The sequence below is a fragment of the Stylophora pistillata genome, chromosome 5 (assembly GCF_964205215.1).
Source record: "Stylophora pistillata chromosome 5, jaStyPist1.2, whole genome shotgun sequence".
Lineage (NCBI taxonomy): Eukaryota > Metazoa > Cnidaria > Anthozoa > Scleractinia > Pocilloporidae > Stylophora > Stylophora pistillata.
The window spans coordinates 40,122,756-40,142,664 of record NC_142523.1 but is presented as its reverse complement, the minus strand read 5'-3'; the positions used below and the strand labels follow the sequence as shown (position 1 = coordinate 40,142,664).

The 19,909-nt window shown below is 39.4% G+C and overlaps 3 protein-coding genes and 1 non-coding gene across 5 annotated transcripts in view; 2 read left to right on the top strand and 2 right to left on the bottom strand.

The window, feature by feature from the left end:
* LOC111335751 (rRNA-processing protein UTP23 homolog) overlaps window positions 1–3,972 on the bottom strand; it is a 23,655-nt gene extending 19,683 nt beyond the window's left edge. For both annotated transcript variants that reach the window (XR_016001142.1, XM_088759900.1), the window contains exons 1-5: window positions 3,839–3,972; window positions 3,584–3,673; window positions 2,074–2,220; window positions 1,593–1,667; window positions 1,155–1,234 (exon numbers count right to left, since the gene is read on the bottom strand). Coding sequence is in view for 1 of the 2 variants with exons in the window: in XM_088759900.1 (XP_088616026.1) it covers window positions 1,155–1,234; window positions 1,593–1,667; window positions 2,074–2,220; window positions 3,584–3,673; window positions 3,839–3,926 (480 nt within the window). In the remaining variant the exon portion in view is untranslated. The remainder of the gene's footprint in view (window positions 1–1,154; window positions 1,235–1,592; window positions 1,668–2,073; window positions 2,221–3,583; window positions 3,674–3,838) is intronic.
* Window positions 3,954–8,158, top strand: LOC111335752 (translocon-associated protein subunit delta). Its single transcript, XM_022941747.2, has 6 exons — window positions 3,954–4,092; window positions 4,487–4,605; window positions 4,902–4,976; window positions 5,924–6,013; window positions 7,193–7,255; window positions 7,957–8,158. Exons 1-6 carry the CDS (start codon window positions 4,032–4,034, stop codon window positions 8,065–8,067), a joined length of 519 nt encoding a protein of 172 aa, XP_022797482.1. The 5' UTR covers window positions 3,954–4,031; the 3' UTR covers window positions 8,068–8,158.
* LOC148731933 (small nucleolar RNA SNORD61) lies at window positions 7,368–7,441 on the top strand. The gene has a single exon (XR_016002184.1). It is a non-coding gene; the product is annotated as a small nucleolar RNA SNORD61 (small nucleolar RNA).
* On the bottom strand, window positions 8,105–19,909 carry LOC111335773 (N-fatty-acyl-amino acid synthase/hydrolase PM20D1.2). Its single transcript, XM_022941770.2, has 12 exons — window positions 19,614–19,909; window positions 18,276–18,508; window positions 17,329–17,415; window positions 15,318–15,451; window positions 14,671–14,790; window positions 14,027–14,105; window positions 13,349–13,410; window positions 11,615–11,693; window positions 11,323–11,394; window positions 11,042–11,155; window positions 9,842–9,893; window positions 8,105–9,655 (listed from the first exon to the last, which is right to left on the bottom strand). Exons 1-12 carry the CDS (start codon window positions 19,873–19,875, stop codon window positions 9,429–9,431), a joined length of 1,521 nt encoding a protein of 506 aa, XP_022797505.2. The 5' UTR covers window positions 19,876–19,909; the 3' UTR covers window positions 8,105–9,428.

Here is a 19,909-nt window from a genome sequence, read left to right as displayed (position 1 = left end):
CACGGAAAATTGTTCATAAATGCCAATATAACTGTGGGGAAAAATTGAAAAGAAATACCAGTAAAGCGAAATACCTTCCATTCCAATACTGAGTGTGCCTCTTCACTTGGCCGGTCGCGAGCGAGAAACGATTTTCCTGAATAAATTGTTCGCAGCTTTGTATCAAAGCATTACATTAACGCAATAAGAACACTACTAAAGTCGTTAGAAAACTCTCTTTTGCACTTACGCATTTCATGAGCCTAAATGTTTTTTTCCATTTAACAGTTCAAACGAGCTGCGATAATCAAAGGCTACCCGGCAGAAAAAACAACCATATGAGGTTTGAGCCCACGAAAACAAAGTTTAAATCGACCAGCATTTTGCGAACAAAGTGCAGCTCTTCGCTCGGCCAATTAGCAGACGAGAAATTTCAAAGTGGTTGTTAAGATGGCTTCAGGGATCTACACAATTTTGTCGATGACACAACTTTCAACTAACTGCAAACACGCTGTTGTTGACATTATAAATCCGTCTTTTGATCATAGTTAACCAGAAGGATGCGTGGTTTCTTTGCAGCGCTTAGATTACATTGTAACGGTGAAAAAATTTCCAAAATTATTGCTTCAATTTTTTCTGGCTAGAATTATTTGAGTTGAGGATACACTTGGCAAAAAGCTTGAACTTGGCATAGTGATGGGTCATATCCAACACTTTGTGGCTGCGTTTGTCGACACATCTTCCCGCTATATTTATTACCGAGCTAACAAAGTCCCATATCAAATTTTTTTCTTCTCATTTAATTTGTTTTACAAAATAATTAAAAGATAAAACTTATTGATCGAGACGTCTTCTAAGTACCGCTGGCGCGTGCTGCGGTAACCACATGCGCGTCAAGCGTGTTATTCGTAGGAATCAAACCCACTCCTAGCGTGTGCAGTTTCGCGCGTACAATAGGAAAATTACACGCGTGCTGAGGTTTACACGAAAATCTGTGCATTTCAATTCGTCTTTTGTCATTCTCTTTTCACGTATATGCGTGTACCCTTTCACACGAATGCGACGGCTGTGGAAGATTGCATTTCACTCAAATTGTCCTCTAAATGATCATAAGATCCAATCAAAACATTGGTGTAATTCAGCTTACTTCACGCGTATTTAAAGAGATGACAAACCTGGTGAGATGCTTGATAGGACGCCCTTGAAGGCTTCTCCAGGAGTATCGAGTTGTGATTAATAAATAAAAGTGGTACACCTGTAAAAAACGTGAACAGGGCCAGGAAAATAAATGAACAATTAGGGGCTCGACAAAAAGTTATTCTACAATCAAAAAAAGAAGATTTGTTGGTGATGCTGAGGGAAGCAGTAGCTTGTAAACTGTGCATGGTAGCACTGAGTATGCAACCAACTAAATTTCTTTGAAAATGGAAGCTTTGGAAGGAAAACTTAAAGCACATTCGAAGGTAATTTTTGAGCAGCAATACACACTGGAATTTTAAAATATCTTATCCTACATGTAGAGAATCGTTTACACTATGTAGCTCAACAGAAATTTTCTTTGCCATTTAAATAGAAAGCACAGGAGGAAAGAATGAAATGAAACAGAATGCTACCTGGAATTTTCTGCAAGAGACTTCTTAGAGTTCTGTCTTGTGAGGCAACAAAAAAGCCATTTTTGTTCTCAGTTCCTTTCAAAGAGAAGCAACAGAGATAATTCACATGTATTGAAGGAACTTTCAAGAGTAACATAATGTGATCTTTTTATTAAATTCAAATACCAAAGCCATGCCAACTGGAATATAATCTGTCTGGCTCATGAGAAGGGCAAGAAAGGACATTAAAGAGGAAGACAAATGATGAACTATATATACATGTAAGAGACTAACCTGGCGGCCAGGTTAAATTTAAATCAATTGATTTAAAACTCAAAGAAGCTTTTTATATATATAAGATCAAACCTGAACTTAACAAACAATTACAGCATTATAACACTTTTCTAGCATTGTAGTTCACACCTTTAATTTCATGTTTGTTGTCACGCTGTAATTAGTACCAATTAAAAAGTGCATACAATTTATCTTCTTATAGAATTACCAATCATATTCATGATACATTCCGCAGCTGGCACAGCTCCCTTATGGTGGCCACATTTCCGCAGCTGGAATCTCTTTGCAATCAGCACAGCACCTGCTAGCTGAGGACCAAGAGCTGTACCTTCTTCTATTACACATTTTGTCGTCACTTGTCACAAGTCAAGTTAACATTGTGCACAAAACTTAAAAGGCTACCGGTATATAACCATATACTTTGGCTTAGTGACTTATCGCAACTTAGAGAGTAAACATTACAGCAATAGTTTGTTCATCTGGAATCTATCGACCTCATAGAAAAATGTGCCGAATTCTGATTTCGAAAGAAAATGATGGCAAAGACAATAGTTCACCCTATGAGCAAGGCTTTTTTGTAATAAAATGGTTAGAGGGAAATCTCTGCATACCATTCGCAACTGTTCACTTTTTTAAGTAGTATGATTTACTCTTTGTCATATTATCTTGAGTCATTTATTCCAACATGAAAAATTAATGAGAAGGAAGCCAGCAAAGGTTACTTAGGTAAAATAGACAAAGACAAAATTTGAAAGAATTCACCAAGAAAGGCCAGGCATGACTTAAACATGAAGGCGCGCTATAAAAGGAGCCTTATGTTCCACTGGACCATTTGTCAATCAACCGTCGTGTGATGTAGAACTCTTAAGAGTCAAGTCAGCTTGAGCTACAGCTACTCCAAAGCAGTGAACAGCTGGTGCATTCCTCAAAATTGTTTTACAATACAAGAATTTTTGAGATTTATATTTCCTTTCTACAATGGAAACTGTCTTTATTTGTGGCGGTAAATTTGAGATCGAAGTAGGTGGTTCGCACGTTACCTCATGCCACCATGCTGGTGGAAGTAAACAATAGATATCTCATAAGCTCCTTTTGTTCGTCTACCAGCATTTGAATTTGACCCGTACACGTCAACTGTGAGTGACAAATGAACCCAGGTCTTTCCTGGGAAGACTTCCTTATATAGCGCGCCTTTGTGTTTAAGATAGAGAAGATTTAAACAGATTGCGAGGGACAAACCTAACGCTGCTTCTTCGAGGTTCCTATTTCAATAGTCGTCTAGCGCTAGCGTGGCAGCTGTTCTTGTTTCATGAGTTGGTGCATGTTGTCTGTCGTTTCTCTCAAGTATAATTTATATTTATTAAAAACTGGATCATTGGATAATGCAATTCAAGACTTTTTATTGGCTTAGCCATTATGGTATATGAGCCAATATACCATAATATACAAATATGGCAAGCGTACGCGTCAGCTTAGAATTAAAAGGGAGCTAAAAAATTTAAGATTTGGTAGAATTTGTCTAATATCTTGGGGGTGTTTTTAATAAAACAATTATTCCCCTCGCGCTTGTTGGATATGAGATGATTATAGCCAACTCGGCGCTACGCGCCTCGTTGGCTATCTATCATCTCATATCCAACGCGCACTCGTGGAATAATTGTTAACTATTCATTTGAACGAGTGCACAGTAATTTTGAACCTTCATGAAGAAAGGATACATAACTGAACCGATCCATCCAAGTATTTGGGAAGCTGTTCCTTGATGTTGATCTTGGTCTGCAATGCTGCTTGACAGAAAGTGCCATCAACTGAAGACAGAACAACACCGAAATGAAATTACACTTCGAAGCATGGCCGACAAATAAAACTGCCGGAAGTCACATAAAACAGGTGTATATAACACGCAGAAGCCCTCCATTGACTCCAAACTGAGGTGGTTTAGAAAAGAAAATGTGGTTAACAATTCCTCTCACCTAAAATTTGATAAGGTTCAAATATTCCAAAGGAATTTTTGAACAAAGTTAGATATCTCCTTGCATGCTTCACTCGTTTGACTTTCATTTTAAACTCTCAGGAAGGTAACCGCTGGTTGGTATGTTTCTGGTCGCAGCTTACAAAGCCACGTGATCACCCTACATCTTCTCTTCGAGCGTGGACGGGATCAATATGGCCGCATTGTTCTTTGTCCTTGCAATTTTAGCTGTTTTTGCGCCTCTGAACTCGTCAGGTAAGCTGAAGTTAACTTGAAGTAAACTTTCAATGTATCTTCTAAGTTGAAGACGTGGTTGAAAGCTTCCAACGGGAAATAGATATGAGGAATCTTCAAAAATTTTTTTTCGCCACACGAGGCAGCCATTCATTGGTCAATGTACTTAGAACTTTTCTCGAGTGCTTTTAGATGTAAATCTCCCAGTTTTTACCAGACGCATGGCAGTTATTCCTTGACACCTTCTGCCGTCTGCATCGTTTTGTAAAATTCAGCGGCGTGTTACTTTATTTGAAGAATGGCGAGCACGATCTCTAGCTAGAAAAACTAATAAAAGTATCAGTGGATAAAATGTCTTTTGTGTGTCACAGAATGTCTTCTCAGTATTCTAATTTCACGTTGATTTTCATTTAAGGGGATACATGTGTTGGAGCAAAACCAACCACAGACATCTATACCACAAGGAACATTTTACTGTCATCAGAAAGTGTGTTCATTGTTGAGTTTTCCCTCAAATGTGAGAATGGTGCAAAGGTGTGTACTCGTGCAACGTAGAACTTAAAATCATGTCATTGAAAGTGGTTCACTGCTCAATAGATTAAGAAACCTCCAATATATTTCCAACGATTTGTATGATCCATGTGAATCAGCCTCTTTGTTGTTCGCCAGTAATTTTTCCTTAAGCTGAAAGTCTAGGGAATCATTGTGTGTCTTCATAGTTCACTAGACCTTTCTTAATAAGCAAACTGAATAGTTTTACTCTGTGGATGCAAGTACAAAAAATTTATACTTTGTTTTGTTTTGTTTTGTTTTTTTTTTTATGTGAGCAGGATGTAAACCTGTATGCTGAAGTAAATGGAAAAGTTATGCCAGTCACAAGATCCACTGATGATGCATCATACCAGGTTTGTAATTAAATTTGTATTTGATTTCAGAATGATCAAAGTGAAATTAGCAGGGAATTACATACGTAATGTACTCTAGAGTGAACAAATTGCTCCCAAGAATAAAGTACACTATGATAACATTTGCATTTCTGGATTTTTACCTTATGCTTTATGCTTGCTGCATGTGCCTTAAAGTAGCAATTATAGCAAAACCATTATTGCCTCAAGAGACTAGAATGTTGTCTCGGGTACAAAAGCTGAGTCTACATATATGTGTGCCATATATGCGTGCCAAATGGTACCAGTGCTTATTCCAGTCTTCATGGCATGGAGGGACAAGAGGAACAGCTGTATTGCTTCATTTTGTTTCCCTTGGATGAGATGCTGGTATTTCATCAGGTTTCCCTGAGTTACTTGTAGCTGCTATGTACTCATTCACACTTCTGGGTGGGAGGGAAGCATTTTAAGAGTACTGGGTCTCATGTAAGAACACAAGACAAGATCCAGCTAGGTTGCAAGCTCAGTCCTCTAGACATTGAGTCCAGAGTGCCAGCCTTCAGACCATTGGGCCTTCCTTAATGTTGGTTCAGTGGTAGTTTTAAATGAAATTCAGGGAGCCAAGGTGGAGCACTTCCATCTCATGTGACCTTGTTTTGATTCCCAGCTCAGCTCTCAAAACCTTGAGGACTGAATGTCCTGCTGGTTCTTATTTTTCATTTTTTTACAACAACTAATAAGCTAAATTCCAGTGAAGCAAATGCCTTGAATGATTCTTGGTTTGATAATCTTTCCAAAGACAAGCATGATGAATGTGAATCAGCTACCCTAATGTACAGTTCATGTACAAATGATTACACCATTGCATGTTCTGATATGTCTTTGGAAGACTCAATTTTTCTTTTTTTTATATATATAAATCTACTTCAATGATGCATCAACTTGAATTTTATCATGTTTATTCATAGGTCAGCTGGGCAGAGTCACACAAAGAAGCCAAAGCGGGTGTCTACAAATTGAGTTTCTATGATGATGAGGGATATGCAGCGTATAGAAAGGTACACTGTGCTCTAAGAAAAATTGAAGGAGGCTCAGTGCTCTGAGACTCTGAAATCCAGGGTGTCCAGCATATGCTTTTTATGAAAAACGAAGACACCTGAGTCACCCAAGAGCAAAAGTAAGGTGTCAGGGGTCATCGTACACTACTAGACCACAGCCCTGTTAATGTTGGGTAACACTGGGCAGTTAGTCATCACATTAGATCTCTGTGACAGACCACCCCCCCTGGGCAGTTAGTCATCACATTAGATCTCTGTGACAGACCACCCCCCTCATCTCCTGTACTGCTTTCAAGTAGTTTGCTATAAATCTTATTATTTACTGTGAGGATGTACAACTGTACTTTGGATATGCATGATTTTGAACCAGTTTGAATTGTGTCAATTACTTTTGAAGAACAATGTTTTTTGGGGGCAAAGAATTTCTAGACCATAGCACATGAAGCAAATTGTCACAGAAATCTGTGTGCTGTTTATGCAAGAAACTTTCATGCCTTCTGTTTCCTGTCCTTGATAGTGTAGTAGGTACTCATATGGTTTTACGTATGATGCACGATCCTCGCAGTAGAGAGCGCTATTTATGCAATAGCAAAAATCAGACCTGAAAAAAATCAGGCCTGTACGTGATTCGAACCACTGACCTCTTTGATACTAGTGCAGCGCTCTAATATTGTTTTGTTTTCCTTTTTTTTTCCTGGTCTCTTTTGTTAACTCTGTTAAATTTATTATAACAAGGATTCTCACCCAACTTACAGATGTTAACCCTTTTTCTCCCAGAAGTGATTAACATGTAACTTCTCCCTATAGTATCCCATACATAATTCAGCAAAAAGGTAATGAGAATACTCAAACTTATCAGCTAAAGTTGTTATCTTGATTTAACACCAAATTCTCATAACGAACTTACAAGGAAATATATAGCAGCTAGAGGGGAGAATTTTAAAACAATCAGATCTTGGGAGTTGAAGAGTTAAGCATTTCAAAGGGCAGTCCAGTAAATGATGACTTGTATTATTATCTGTCAATCCAATGAGAAAGATGATTACAAAATATACCGGAAGTCTGATATCTGTGACCTGCTCTTTGATAATCAGACACAGTAATCAGAAACAAATGATGAAATGTTATCATATGTAGCATGGTACCAACATGTTCTCATCACACGCAATTTGCTTTTAGGCACAGAGAAGTGGTACACCAAGTGAAGCCAAGGCCTTGTTCTCCATTGATGTTAATCATCGGGTGAGGAATGCTTTCACATTCATTGTTTTTGTACCATTTTATGATCTTGTTCTCTTGGTTTCTTTAAAGAAGCAAAAGATTCTGTAGAAGAGTGTCTAACTTCCCAAAGACCTTTGTGATGAACATAATCGCTACCATGATGCAAATCATGATTAGACGTTTTATCCTCTAAGAAGTTCTGAGATGTCTTTGGGAAGGTTCACCCCAAGTACTTTGTAGTGTGAAAATTTTAGCCAAGACTTTCAATTTGGTTACCAAAAAATCTTTGTCATTCACAATTAGACTTGTTCTTTTTACCTTGTGGTATTATATTAGCCATACTGTACAATGAGGTTTAGGTATGGACGTATAATTCACTCACTTTCTCACTCTATTCTAGTCTGTGAGACAATTAATCTATGCTTGAAACATGGAAACACATTATCGCCTGCCTCCCCTTTTAGGTTTAGTTCTGTTCGCTAAGTTGTGCAATTGTCTTCTGTTTTTATGACTGGGGAAAGGGATCTAGGCACAGTTGTTTTTTATTTACATTCTCTTCTTTACTTGTTTTCCCATTCTATCCAACCAACAGTTTTTGGTTACCCACATGTAGAGTGTAACCGTACATTTGGCAGAACATAACAGAAAATATTGTGGCATGGCCCTTTAAAATGTTGATTTGTTTCTTGAAGTTTAATTCAAAGTTAATTAACTGTTTTTAGGGAGCTGGCCGTGAAGGATTATATGTACAAACAGAGTTTATCGCTGTTGTCGCAGCTTTGTTGATTTGGTGGAGTGCCAACAATGTTAAAAGTAAACTACAGGAATCCTAGGCTGGCTCAATAAGTTCAAAATTTTTACTTCATCCACAACTGTAAAACACTTTTTCTTTGTATTTAATAAAATTGGATACAAAAACAAGAACTTTGAGTGATAATTCTTTGATTATTTAAGCATTAAGTGTGAATATCAATGCAACCTTTCCAGATTTTGCAGGTTCTGTACAATCATAAATACAATTACAAATAGATATCATAAATATCTGATCTGATTCTTGGCTAAATAAGTTAAAAATGCATAGTTAACAAATATTTGCCAAAGTGGAGGTAACTGCATGTATCAAGGCTGTGGTCTAGTGCCTGGTGGCGCCTGGCGCCTTACTTTTGCTCTTGGGCAACTCGGGAATTTTAGTTTTTTTCATACAAAGCATATGCAGCGCACCCTGGATTTCATGGTTTCAAAGCACTGGGCTCCATTCAATTTTCCTTGGAGTACAGCCTCGTGTATTCTCCACTTTCATCAACAGTGAGGTGAGTGTCAATTTCATATAAGTAGGGGCTCATTACCTGTGTCATGGCTGTGATTGGTGCCGTCAGACACTAAAACAGGAGCCTAGAGAAACAACTATGGAAGTTGCCTCTCTCTGACCTACTGACGTGAGAGTTTCATCCCATAGGTACATGTACACCACTAGTACATATATACGTATGATGCACGATCCTCGCAGTAGATAGCGCTATTTAAGCAATAGCAAAAATCAGACCTAAAAAAAAAAATCAGGCCTGTACGGAATTCGAACCACTGACCTCTGCGATACTAGTGCAGCGCTCTACTAATTGAGCTAACAAGCCAACTGGGAGCAGGCCGTTAAGTTGATTCGTAATAAACCCGTGAAAGTGATAAATGTACAGATATGTACTTCAAACCACCTTTTGAAAAACACTTATGGGCGGTATTTAAAATTACTAATTTAGTTAGGAAACTTGCCAAACAATGCAAATGCAAATAAAAATATTTTCTTCATAAATATGAAATCATTATTTGAGAATTTGATTTTTTTTCTTGGTTAACAAATTCAGATATAACAGCACGGATTCGCTTTGTGTTCCAAAAGCTTCCTAGACTGTAAACAGGCGACTTGTTAGGAAGTGCGCGAAGGTTTATTCAACCGGACATGTTTAATTTGAAGTTAGAGTCGATGTTGGGCAAGGAACAAGATAGGAGGAAACTCCCCCACCCTCACCCCCTCATTATTTTTTACTGTTACTCATCCCCCTGGTACAAATTTATTTCTCTCTCTAGCCTTCCGATTTCATTAATATCAAAGAAGACGGCCATAAATTTGAGCACTCACTCATCAAAATTACGTCTGCAGAGCAGGTCAGAAGCTTCCCAAAATCTCCAGAAGTATATATTATAGTTCAGTATGTTGCGTATCTGTGTCTAACCTGGCGGCATCAGCATTTATCATCACGTGATAAAAGTAATTAATTGTCTTTTCATAATTCTTCACTCCGATTCTTTCATTAAATCCATGAATTCGCTTGGTATCCTCGGGTGTCAAAACTGATGGCATAAATCTGTAGACAGCATCTGTCAAATCTAGGTAATACTTGGTATCTGTGTTTGCTATCATAAGTCCTGAAGATAAATCGAACAGGGAAAAAGTTCAAAATGCCTTGAACTATAGCACTTCTAGTAACGAGCTATACTTACAAGGAGGGGTGGTCTTGTTTGCCCTTCCCCACCCTGGAAGGTTTGTCTTTTCGAAAAAAAAAGTCAATGACATCAGGAAACCCTGGCAACATTGGTTTCATAAGCGCTTACCTGGCGATACGCCCACTTCTGGGAATACTTGCCGCACGCTCTGAGAAATAACCTGCGGAAAACAAACAAAAACAATAAATGAAAACCATTTTCTATAAATGTATGCAACTGGAAAACAAGTTCTTTGCGGAGTTAGTCTTGAAGGTCGAAGTGAAAGGGGATTTTACCACGGTTTTACGTCGAGCCAAGGCGAGGTGTGCCTTCGGGTCGATGTGAGTATCAGAGCAACTGCATACCTACCCCTCACCCAACAATTAACTTAAGACAGGTCAGGGTTCATGATGGGTTAGGGGAGGGGTGGGTGCACAATTGCTCAGACAATTAACAATTATTCCACTCGCGCTTGTTGGAGATGAGATGATAGATAGCCAACTCGGCGCTACGCGCCTCGTTGGCTATAATCATCTCATCTCCAACAAGCGCGGGTGGAATAATTGTTTCATTAAAAAAAAAAAAAAAAAAAGCCCCCAAGATGCTACACAAATCTTTTCGACTTTATTTTGTAAGAAGAAACCGGATGTTACAATGTACAGATATTAGATTATGGTATATTGGCTCACTACCCTGCTGGCAGAGGCGTTTATTTGTTAACTTCCCCTATGGTCCACGTAAAAATAAAGTCCTCTTCGCTCGGCCTGTTAAATCTTCTTCGAGCATGCGCCTGGGAATTATCCAAGTTTGTGGATAATCTGATTTGCAAAACCGGACAGAACCTGTTTTAAACACGTTTTTATGGGCACGTATCCTATTTAGCTATATAGTTGGCCGAGTACTACCGGGAACTAATTTGTTTCTAAGAAACAGGCCGCGCATGCGCGAAGAAGATTTAATAGGCCGAGCGCAGAGGACTTTATTTTTACGTGGACCGTAGGGGAAGTTAACAAATAAACGCCTCTGCCAGCAGGGTAATTGGCTCACATACTATAATGGCTAAGCCAATAAAAAGTCTTGAATTGCATTACCCAATGATCCAGTTTTTAATAATGAGATTGATCCAATGGTAAAAGTACAACAAATAATTTACTAGTCGCATCTCGACAGGGTCCCCAAACAGGCAAATAAGACGTAACCACCATCCACCAATGTATTTAAGACACCCTCTCCCCTATTACCTACTCCCTTATGTGACCACCACCGCTGCCACGACCCCTATTTACAAGAATTTCTGGCAATAATCCACTGTTTTTTTGAAAATCATACCTGGAATCCAAATGAATGTTTATCCCAGCTAGAGAGGGGTGAGGGCTTTTCTGACTGCACCACACGAATATTTACACGATCATCGTTAATACAGCGACGGTCATGCTCCAGAACCTACGCAAGAGAACAAGATTCCATTCACTTTTTCCGTGTAAAGTTTAGATCTTTCTTTGATCTTTTTTTGCCTAAGAGAGTGGAGCACGTTTTCCACACCAATCACGGGGCGAGCAAAGCAAAACCAAAACAGATTGCTGCAAAAAAGTAGAGCGATATGTCCTCACCTCTTCAATTGTGTTACTCGGATGAATCCGATGGTTTACAGTAACTCTTGCAGAAGAAGGTATCACGTTTGCCTGTGTGGTGGTGAAATAATGGAAAGAATGAAAGAAAAATTATATCAATATCATACTTTTCTCTGTGCAATGCCTACATTGCTTATTTTTCCTTCTATGCCCACATTTCGATTGGTTCTTGTACGTGACCTGTCGGAGGACTAACGCATAATTGACATCGCAATAAATTTTTTTTTTCATCATATAGAACGAATAGAAACAAAATTATTTTATAACAAACCTTGACTCCTGCGTTGAACTGAGTTACAGCGGTTGTTGTCCGAAGGAAAGCATTTGTTGCTGGTTTCTTCTCAAGGATTCTTAAAACAAAAAGGTCAACTTTTACATTAAAATAGGCCGTAAATGTCAGGTGAGAAAACGTACGGTGAGCAGGTCTCCTGTAGGGGAAGGCGGTTTTTTTGTGTGTACACGTCAGGGCTTTTCTTCCTTCTGCGTATATTTTTCTTACCCAAAATAAGGGGGGGCCCCCTCCCCTAGATCCGTCACTAACGTGTCACTTATGGACCTAAAAGTGGCTTATGCGCACCACAAAATTCTCCGTGGCTAAGTAGTAAAGCGAAGGAACGCGGATTCCGCAAACGGCAAATCTAGGGTTCAATTACGCGTGGCTGCTCAGAGTTTTCCTCTGACCCGCGCTCGTGGCCAGTCGATTAGTATTTTCTTTATTTTATGGCTGTCTCTCAAGGACTGGGAACTACTGAATTCACAAATTTGATTGGCTGAAATTAATATTAAAAGCGGTCTAGATTTTTTCATCTAGACTGGTCTAGAAAAAAAAGGTACAAAGAATATAAAGAATTGGCATCGAAGACAGCCATATGATAAACATCTTATTAACCGAGCTAGGTCGGTCTGTATGGGAGAATCTTGACCTCGGCCGCTGGTACAGACCTCACTGCGTTCGGTCTGTACTGGCGACCTCGGTCAAGATTCTCCCATACAGACCTCCCGCTCGGTTAATAAGACTAAATCTAATCTAAATCTAAATATCGTTATGTCGGCAAAATCGTTTAGGACATCACGCCAACTATAAGATAATAATAAGTGAAGCTATACTACATATACAACACTATTAAAAACTATTGAAAATTATTAAAAACTATTTAAAACTACCGATAAAATAAATTTAAGTTAGTGTGCTTTTAAAAATATGGAGGGATTGGCTAGAAACAGTTTCTTTTCGGAAGTTTGTTCCATTCAGTTATTGTCCTGGGAAAAAAAGAAAATTTAAAAATATCTTTATGTCCTTTCGGTACAATAAATTTAAAATCATGGCTTCCTCGGGTTCTCCTTTCTTTGTTTGTTATCAAATAATCCCCCCAATCCCCATCTAGGAGGCCGTGGCACATCTTGTACATAGTGGAGAGCCTTGCATGTCTTCTCATTGTTTCAAGTGTGTCCCACTGTAGGTCTTGCAGCATTTCCGTCACACTCGTTGTTCGATCGTAATTTCCAGTGACAAAACGGGCTGCTTTCCGCTGTACCCTTTCTAGAGCGGCTCTATCTTTCTGGTAATGTGGGTCCCATGCGCTACAGGCATACTGGAGTTTTGGCCTCACAAGTGTCATATACACGGTTTCTTTCACTGACTTTGGACAATTCCACAGGTTTCGCTTGATACGTCCCAGGACCTTATTTGACCTAGATGTGATTGTTTCAATGTGTGGTGACCACCTCATTTTGTTATCGAGCATTACCCCCAGATAAGGGTGAGATTCCGCTTCTAGGATTTGTCCACAGAATACGTATTCTCGCTTTGGTGGATCTCTCTTGGTTGTAAAACACATGATCTTACACTTTGAAGGATTAAATTCCATCCCCCACGTTTGTTGCCAGTCTTCTAATCTATACAAGTCCTCTTGGAGATCGGCTGTGTCTTCATCACAACAAATTGTCCCAGAACTAAGTATTTGGAAACTGTTATTCATTTATTATTACTTAATATGTAACATACCTGACAACAATTGGACTGAAAAGCCACAGATTTGCTATGATAGGCCTCAGATAGACTGGAACCTAAGAAAAGCGTATTAGGAACTTGAAGTATAATACAACAAGCTTATCAGTGGAGTGCTTGTAAGAGCTTCTGCCGTATAAAGCTCAAAGCTTTTGTTTGTTTCTCACGGAAAATATAACTTCCACACACATTTATATTCACAGATAACCCAACGTTGTCATTTTAGTACCTCTGTAATACTTGTTAATTATGCAATAGAGGGAAATACAAGGATTTGTGCGGAGAGAACGGTTTCACCTATAAACAAAAAATGTATGGAATTCTTAACTAAAGAATAAAGCTGACATCCCTTCGGTACAGGGTTTCTCTGTCACCAATGAAGTTTTCAAATCAATCGTAGCGATTTAGCTTTTTTTTTTTCCTATAAGATTCCCCGCTCCTACATCGCCATGAATCGAGGACAAAACTACCCTGGAGGCAAAGAAACGCGCTACTGTAGCGAGGTTAGGTATTTTTTTTCCCAACTGAAATCCCGAGCATTTTGAGCTTGGGTAACCTGCGTGTTGTCGTACCCTCCCCTACAAAGCAACCCTAACCCTCGGGGGGAGGGTACGTCTCTACGTAGGCTAGAGTTTGGGCTATCTGTGCTATATTACGCCTCCCAATAAGCTTTACCTGAGGGGCAAAATTTTCAAACATTTCCCTGACTGGGCCAGATGAATCGAATACAGCAGGCATGGGACAGGCTTCTAGTCTATGAAAAACAAATGAATGGGATGGAATTGGTACGAAGGGTATGACAATCAAAATCGGCAAATATAGAGGCGACAGGGAAGAATGAAGTACCAAGGAACTAACGAATGGAAATATTAGGACAGATAGATCGAATAAACAAATGAATGAAACGAACGAACGAAAGAAAGATCGTGCTGACGAACGAACGACTGTGCTGACAAACGAACGAACGAAAGGCCGTGTGCTGACGAACTAACAGACGGGCGAAAGAAAGCGTACGAAAGCAACGAACGAACGACGCACGAGCGAGCGAATAAATAAATGAATGAACGAATGAACGGAAGAAATAAAGAGCTACCTTAGCAAACAAATAAACGAACGAACGAACATGGGAACGAATGTACAAGCGAGCTGAGGTAAAGAAAGAATGAACAAACGAATGTCGACGAAAAAGAAACGAGCCGAATCGAAGAGCAAACGAGCCAGCGTGCAAACAAACAAACAAAAAATATTTAAATAAGTAAATGAAACACTCTGTAAACAGAATTTTCTCGATTTGATAACGCCACCTTACTTTGACTTACTTTACAACAGCATTAGAGAGGATTCCAATACTGGTCTGTCTGGGTGGCATTGAAGAGTGGCCAGCTGAAGTTTGCACACTCAGTTCCGCCATAATGTAACCTTTCTCTGCTACTCCAATCCTAATTTCAAAGTAACATACCAGTCACAGATCCTTTATATTTTGTTACCACATTAGTAACTCTACTTACAATCTGCCATACAATAATTGGTTTGATGTAAGTTCAGAGAATTTAGTATTAGGTCAACTAAAAACCCCCTAAAAAAAAATCATTATTTTTCTTCATTTTCATCACTTGTCTACGTGATATTGTATTGATGCTGTACGGAGAAAGGCAAAATAAACCCAGTTACAGCTAATAACATGCTCGTGAGCGGTGCAAAGGAATGACCGTTCCCCCCTTAAGAAGCCCCCTTCCCCCCACCCTGCCCTTCTCACCCCCACAACCCAGCTTTTCTCGCCCCAGTACTCCACTCGGGCATGGCTCCCCTTTAAAACCAAAAAAGATGATATCCATTGCATAGCCACAAAATCATTGACAAATAATTCAACTTTCACTTCAACCTAAGGGGGAATGCCTTCCAACGTAACTATTTTAAAGCTATCACACACAGAGTTGAGACATTCATTGTTATTTGTGTTACTCACAAAGCATATGGCATCTTTAGCCCTGGAAGAGCATCTTTAACAATGACTGTTCCCTCATCGACTAAAAATTCCAGCTTCACTCCTTGAGATCTCAAGTACACTGCAATTTGCTTTGCTCCGTCAATTCCTAGGACCTTTTTGAAAATTCATCTATCCACATCAGTGAACAAAAAGATGGCAACATCTTTACCAGGCTCTCTCTTTTTCCTGCTACTCCCCACCACTTAGGTTTAAGTTTAAGTTTAACTAATTTGCCACAGGAATGGCAGGAAAAAGGAACAGAACTTTCGTTCCAATTGACACCTAACCCCTTTTTTACCCACCCATCCCACCCGGGGAGGACATCCATCACACAGTAATCTCATGTGTGGGAAATCAACGTCTCCTACCCCAACCCTGCAGGAGACGAGACATCCATTTATCGTCCCTATCCGAGAATGACTAGCAAGTCTAACCATTTGAAGATATTATTACAAAGGCAGCACTTTCTTCTCAGTTAATTTAAGACCCTGGGTGTTGGTCCGGCCAGATTTGAACTCGCGACCTCCCGCACAACAGTCTGGTTCTCTACCAATTGAGCTAACCCGGAGGCTTCTCTCTGTCTCACCCTAAATGGGGCTGGGAGGGGGAGGGGAGGGGTGTGTGTGTGTGTGTGTGTGTGTGTGTGTGGGATGAAAAAACCCTTTAAAAGGGGTAGGAGACATGGTTCATAATCTACAAATGAGTTAATATGACTTACTGCCGTGTCACAAACTAAGCATGGCGTGACACGAGATGAGTGTGACACAACAATTTGCAACATTACCTGACAAGAGAGGAGATAACATGCCACAAGTGACATGCAATGACCTAACCTGACATTGCACCTCACAACATGACTTATCACAAGATACGTGATATTTTTACATGAAATGTGACATCAATACACAATATGCCACCATACTGATGGAACACGATTATACTGACATCCAGGGATTTCATCAGAAGCCAGCAAACAGCAAATTCAGGCGGCTACTCTCCACAACAGAGCTGCCTACTCTGGCCATTCCACCTCCTGGTTTTTGCATGTTTTTTGGAAAACATTCAATATATTCTAAAGGCAGTCATCAATAAACAGGGCTGGCTCTAACGGTAGCCCACTAGCCACAGACTAGTAGAAATTCAGTTTTGGCTAATGGTTTTCAGTTTCCACTAGCCGGTTTGGCTAGAAAACAAACTGACATTGTCATAGCATCTAAGATGTCACCAGCCACTTGGCTAGTAAGTTGATAAGTTCAGTGTTGAGCCCTGAATAAAGGTGTTTTTTGTTGATATTTTGTCTCCTTTTTGGTTGTTGGGTGATTTTCATAACGAGTTCTAACAATTTGATCAACTTGATTGGTTCACTGTGCACCGTGTTGAATTGACAAAAGAGAAACACTGGTGACAAATCTACCTCAATTACTGCTGAACTGTTTTCTGCCTACTTATGTCCTAATATATGCCTACTTCCAAAATTAATGAAATCCCTGGTCTATCACATGTGACATCACACTACACAATGAACATGACTGACATAAAATAAAATAAAATTTACCATGTAACAAGACATAAAACAATAAAATATTATGTGTGAACTACCCCGACATGAGTGAGTGCCTCAAGAAATTAAAGAGCCTCAAGGAAACTGGGTTGTCATTAGAACCCTGTAGGTGGCTGTCAGACCTTTCTGAGCCAGCTACTTTGGGAATTGTGATCAAGATAGAAAATATTTTTTTGGAACTGACTCTATCAACCATGTCTGGCTAAAAAGAGTTACTCAAATGTGTCCTAGAATGCTAGAAATCACATCTCAGAGAGTTTCAAATTCTAAAATTTTCTGTGGGAGCATGAAACATGTCATGGGCACTATGCAAGCATAATTCAATTCCACTGCCATAGATCATACATCCATTTAAGTTTTTTAAGACAAAATATGAACAAAAATATGAACAAAAATATGAACAGAATAAATTTTACAACACCAACTCACCTCTTCATCATGACCAAAAGCTAAGAAAAAGCTTCGCTGTGGTTGGTGACCTTGTTTAAGAAGAAAGTTAAGAGCTTCCAGGGAGCCCTATGACAGATGCAAAACAGCAATGATTAACCCATTAATGGCTGCAGCTTTTGTGGAAAACTGTGTTTTGAAGCTAGTCGAGCAGATTTCGGGTCACTGTTGTGGTTTTAAAAGCTCAAACTTACCAAAAACCCCTTGACAGCTCGTGCACTCGACGGCCTTTTTATCCAAATGCAAAATGGCGGCCTGAAAATCTCGGGCACGCGCAGAGAGCAAAATTTCGACATAGTTTTTGGGTTGAAAAGTCATGCCCCACTTACGACTTCTACTTTTCTCTCTTTCTCCTGCCCTTTTTTTCCCCTCTCCTTACCTGAAGTTTCTCCTCACTTGCTGGAAATTGAGTAGGCTTCATTTTGGTGTAGAGATTTTTCAGAAACTACTCATTATTTTCAAAGCACATGCTCGGAAAGGTAGGTGGGTAGTGAAACACGATTTTCGTGCAGATTTTCAGGTCAAAGTGACACGGTTTTTTGGCTATTTCTCCAATCTCCTTCACTCAGTTGCACTCATTCTGGTATCGTCTGTAAGATATTTTCAACCTGTTCAAGTAGGTGCTCAAATTTGTGCTCCAGGGTTAAAAGTGATGATGTCACAAGGCGTAGAAAGGGTGTGGGTCCCCATGGGCGCATACGGGCGCACTGGATGTCAATGGGTTAACAATAAATTACTGAGTTGTAATTAGCTAATTGCTGGAGGTGGGCAATCCTGCATCCACATTGAAAATTAAACAAGAAGCTGACGGCAGGCAGCCAATATAGACATCATTAATTACATCTCTTTTTTTAATGAGATTTTATAATATTTTTGATGAAGCTTAAACTAAAATCTCCCTGATACTAACAAAGGCATTTCTATAATACCATGACTCCATTTTTGTGATCCAAAGTTCCTCTTCCCCAGAAGTATCCATCCTGGACACGCCCTTCAAAGGGGGGCACATCCCATGATTCATTGGTGGCAGGTACTACATCAAAGTGACCAGCAATCAGATAGGGCTTTAAGGATGTATTACTTCCTTTTATGGAAATTAACAAACTGTAGTTTCCAATTACTCTAGGTTCAACAAGGGGATGGCTAAACACATCAGAAAACTCTGCAAGAAATAGATAAAAATCATTCCTTGTCATCAAATTTGTGTTATACTTGTCTTCACATAATTTTTCTGAGCTTTCATAGATCAGCATAAATCTACAAAATTCAAGTCCCATACCGACAATTATCTTTTTCCACTTGGGAAATGTTGGACCACTTGAATTCAATCATTACCAAGAAAGACAAATCATAAAATAGTTTTCACATAAACATACATTATTTTTTTAAGTATTGTTCCATTTTGCTTGTCTTTCCCAATAAGTATTTATATCTCTGCATCAGAGAGGGCAATTTCCCAGTCTTGCTTTGCCATACCATAAGCCCTTTTTCATATCATGCACAACAGTTCTCAGATAAAATTAGAAGGCATAAGGCAACAGAAACCTTCCTACTGTCAGATCATTTTTGATTTTTCAGCTTCTTTGCAAGTTGTGATCTAAGGGCTGACTCTAACATTAATATGTGGCTATGCCAGATCATCATACATCTATAGGAATTCATAATGATATCCCTGCAGAGTAGTTAGGAATTCATAATGAAATCTTTACGAACCACGAAATGGCAAACAAGAGAGAAGTACTTTTGAGTGACACTTAAATTCAATTCCGCTATTTCATACTCGCTGTCTTCGAATTCACATTTCAAAACTGACACATCATCATCATCACCATCACCATCTTTTATTTGTTTGGGCAGGTTGAGTTTATAGCAGCAATTTGCTGATGTGGACCTGCTATCTTCCCCATCCCACCCCAGGGGAGGACATGCACCACACAGTAATCTCGTGCGTAGGAAGTTAACGTCTCCTACCCCTAACCCTGCAGGAGACGGGGCCTACGGTTTATTCGTCCTTATCTGAGAAGACTATAATTTCTATCCATTCCTTGATATTATAGAAAGGCAGCAGATTCTCCTTAGTTATTTTAAGACCATGAGTAATTTGGTCCGGCCGGGGCTTGAACCCTCGACCTCCCGCACAATACAATCCAGCGCTCTAACCAATTCGCTGCAGTAAATCCTTGAAATCAGCCGAAACTTGAAAGGTTTTCCCTGAGGAGAAAACAGAAAAAGTAACTCATTGTAAATCTTGCTCATATAACCCTCACCTTTCAGAATAAACTGAAGGAAATTGTACAACTCTTCCCGATTGTAATTTCCAACGTTCCAGGAAACCGTTTGAAATGATAGCGCAGTTTGAAACCTTCTCTTCACGTCCTCATCTGCATTGATATAATCTAAATCACTTGGTCTGCATGGGTAGGCAGCTGTTGGCTGATGAGAATACATCACAGTTCTTGCGATAACTATTAGGATGACCGTACCAAGGGCTGTCACAAGTAGGTATGAAAGTTCGCGAACGCCCGCCATGTTCACCTTATGTGTCAGGCGTTCCTGTTAAGTC

What these genes read in the sequence shown, in the direction of transcription:
- LOC111335752 (XM_022941747.2), top strand. Translation starts at nt 4,032, where the DNA reads ATGGCCGCATTGTTCTTTGTCCTTGCAATTTTAGCTGTTTTTGCGCCT. An exon ending in TGCGCCTCTGAACTCGTCAG is followed by an intron (nt 4,093 to 4,486) that starts GTAAGCTGAAGT and finishes TTTTCATTTAAG; the next exon opens with GGGATACATGTGTTGGAGCA. An exon ending in AATGTGAGAATGGTGCAAAG is followed by an intron (nt 4,606 to 4,901) that starts GTGTGTACTCGT and finishes TTATGTGAGCAG; the next exon opens with GATGTAAACCTGTATGCTGA.
- LOC111335773 (XM_022941770.2), bottom strand. Translation starts at nt 19,875, where the DNA reads ATGGCGGGCGTTCGCGAACTTTCATACCTACTTGTGACAGCCCTTGGT. An exon ending in CCTTCAGTTTATTCTGAAAG is followed by an intron (nt 18,509 to 19,613) that starts GTGAGGGTTATA and finishes TATTTCTTGCAG; the next exon opens with AGTTTTCTGATGTGTTTAGC. An exon ending in CGAGTAACACAATTGAAGAG is followed by an intron (nt 11,156 to 11,322) that starts GTGAGGACATAT and finishes TCTCTTGCGTAG; the next exon opens with GTTCTGGAGCATGACCGTCG.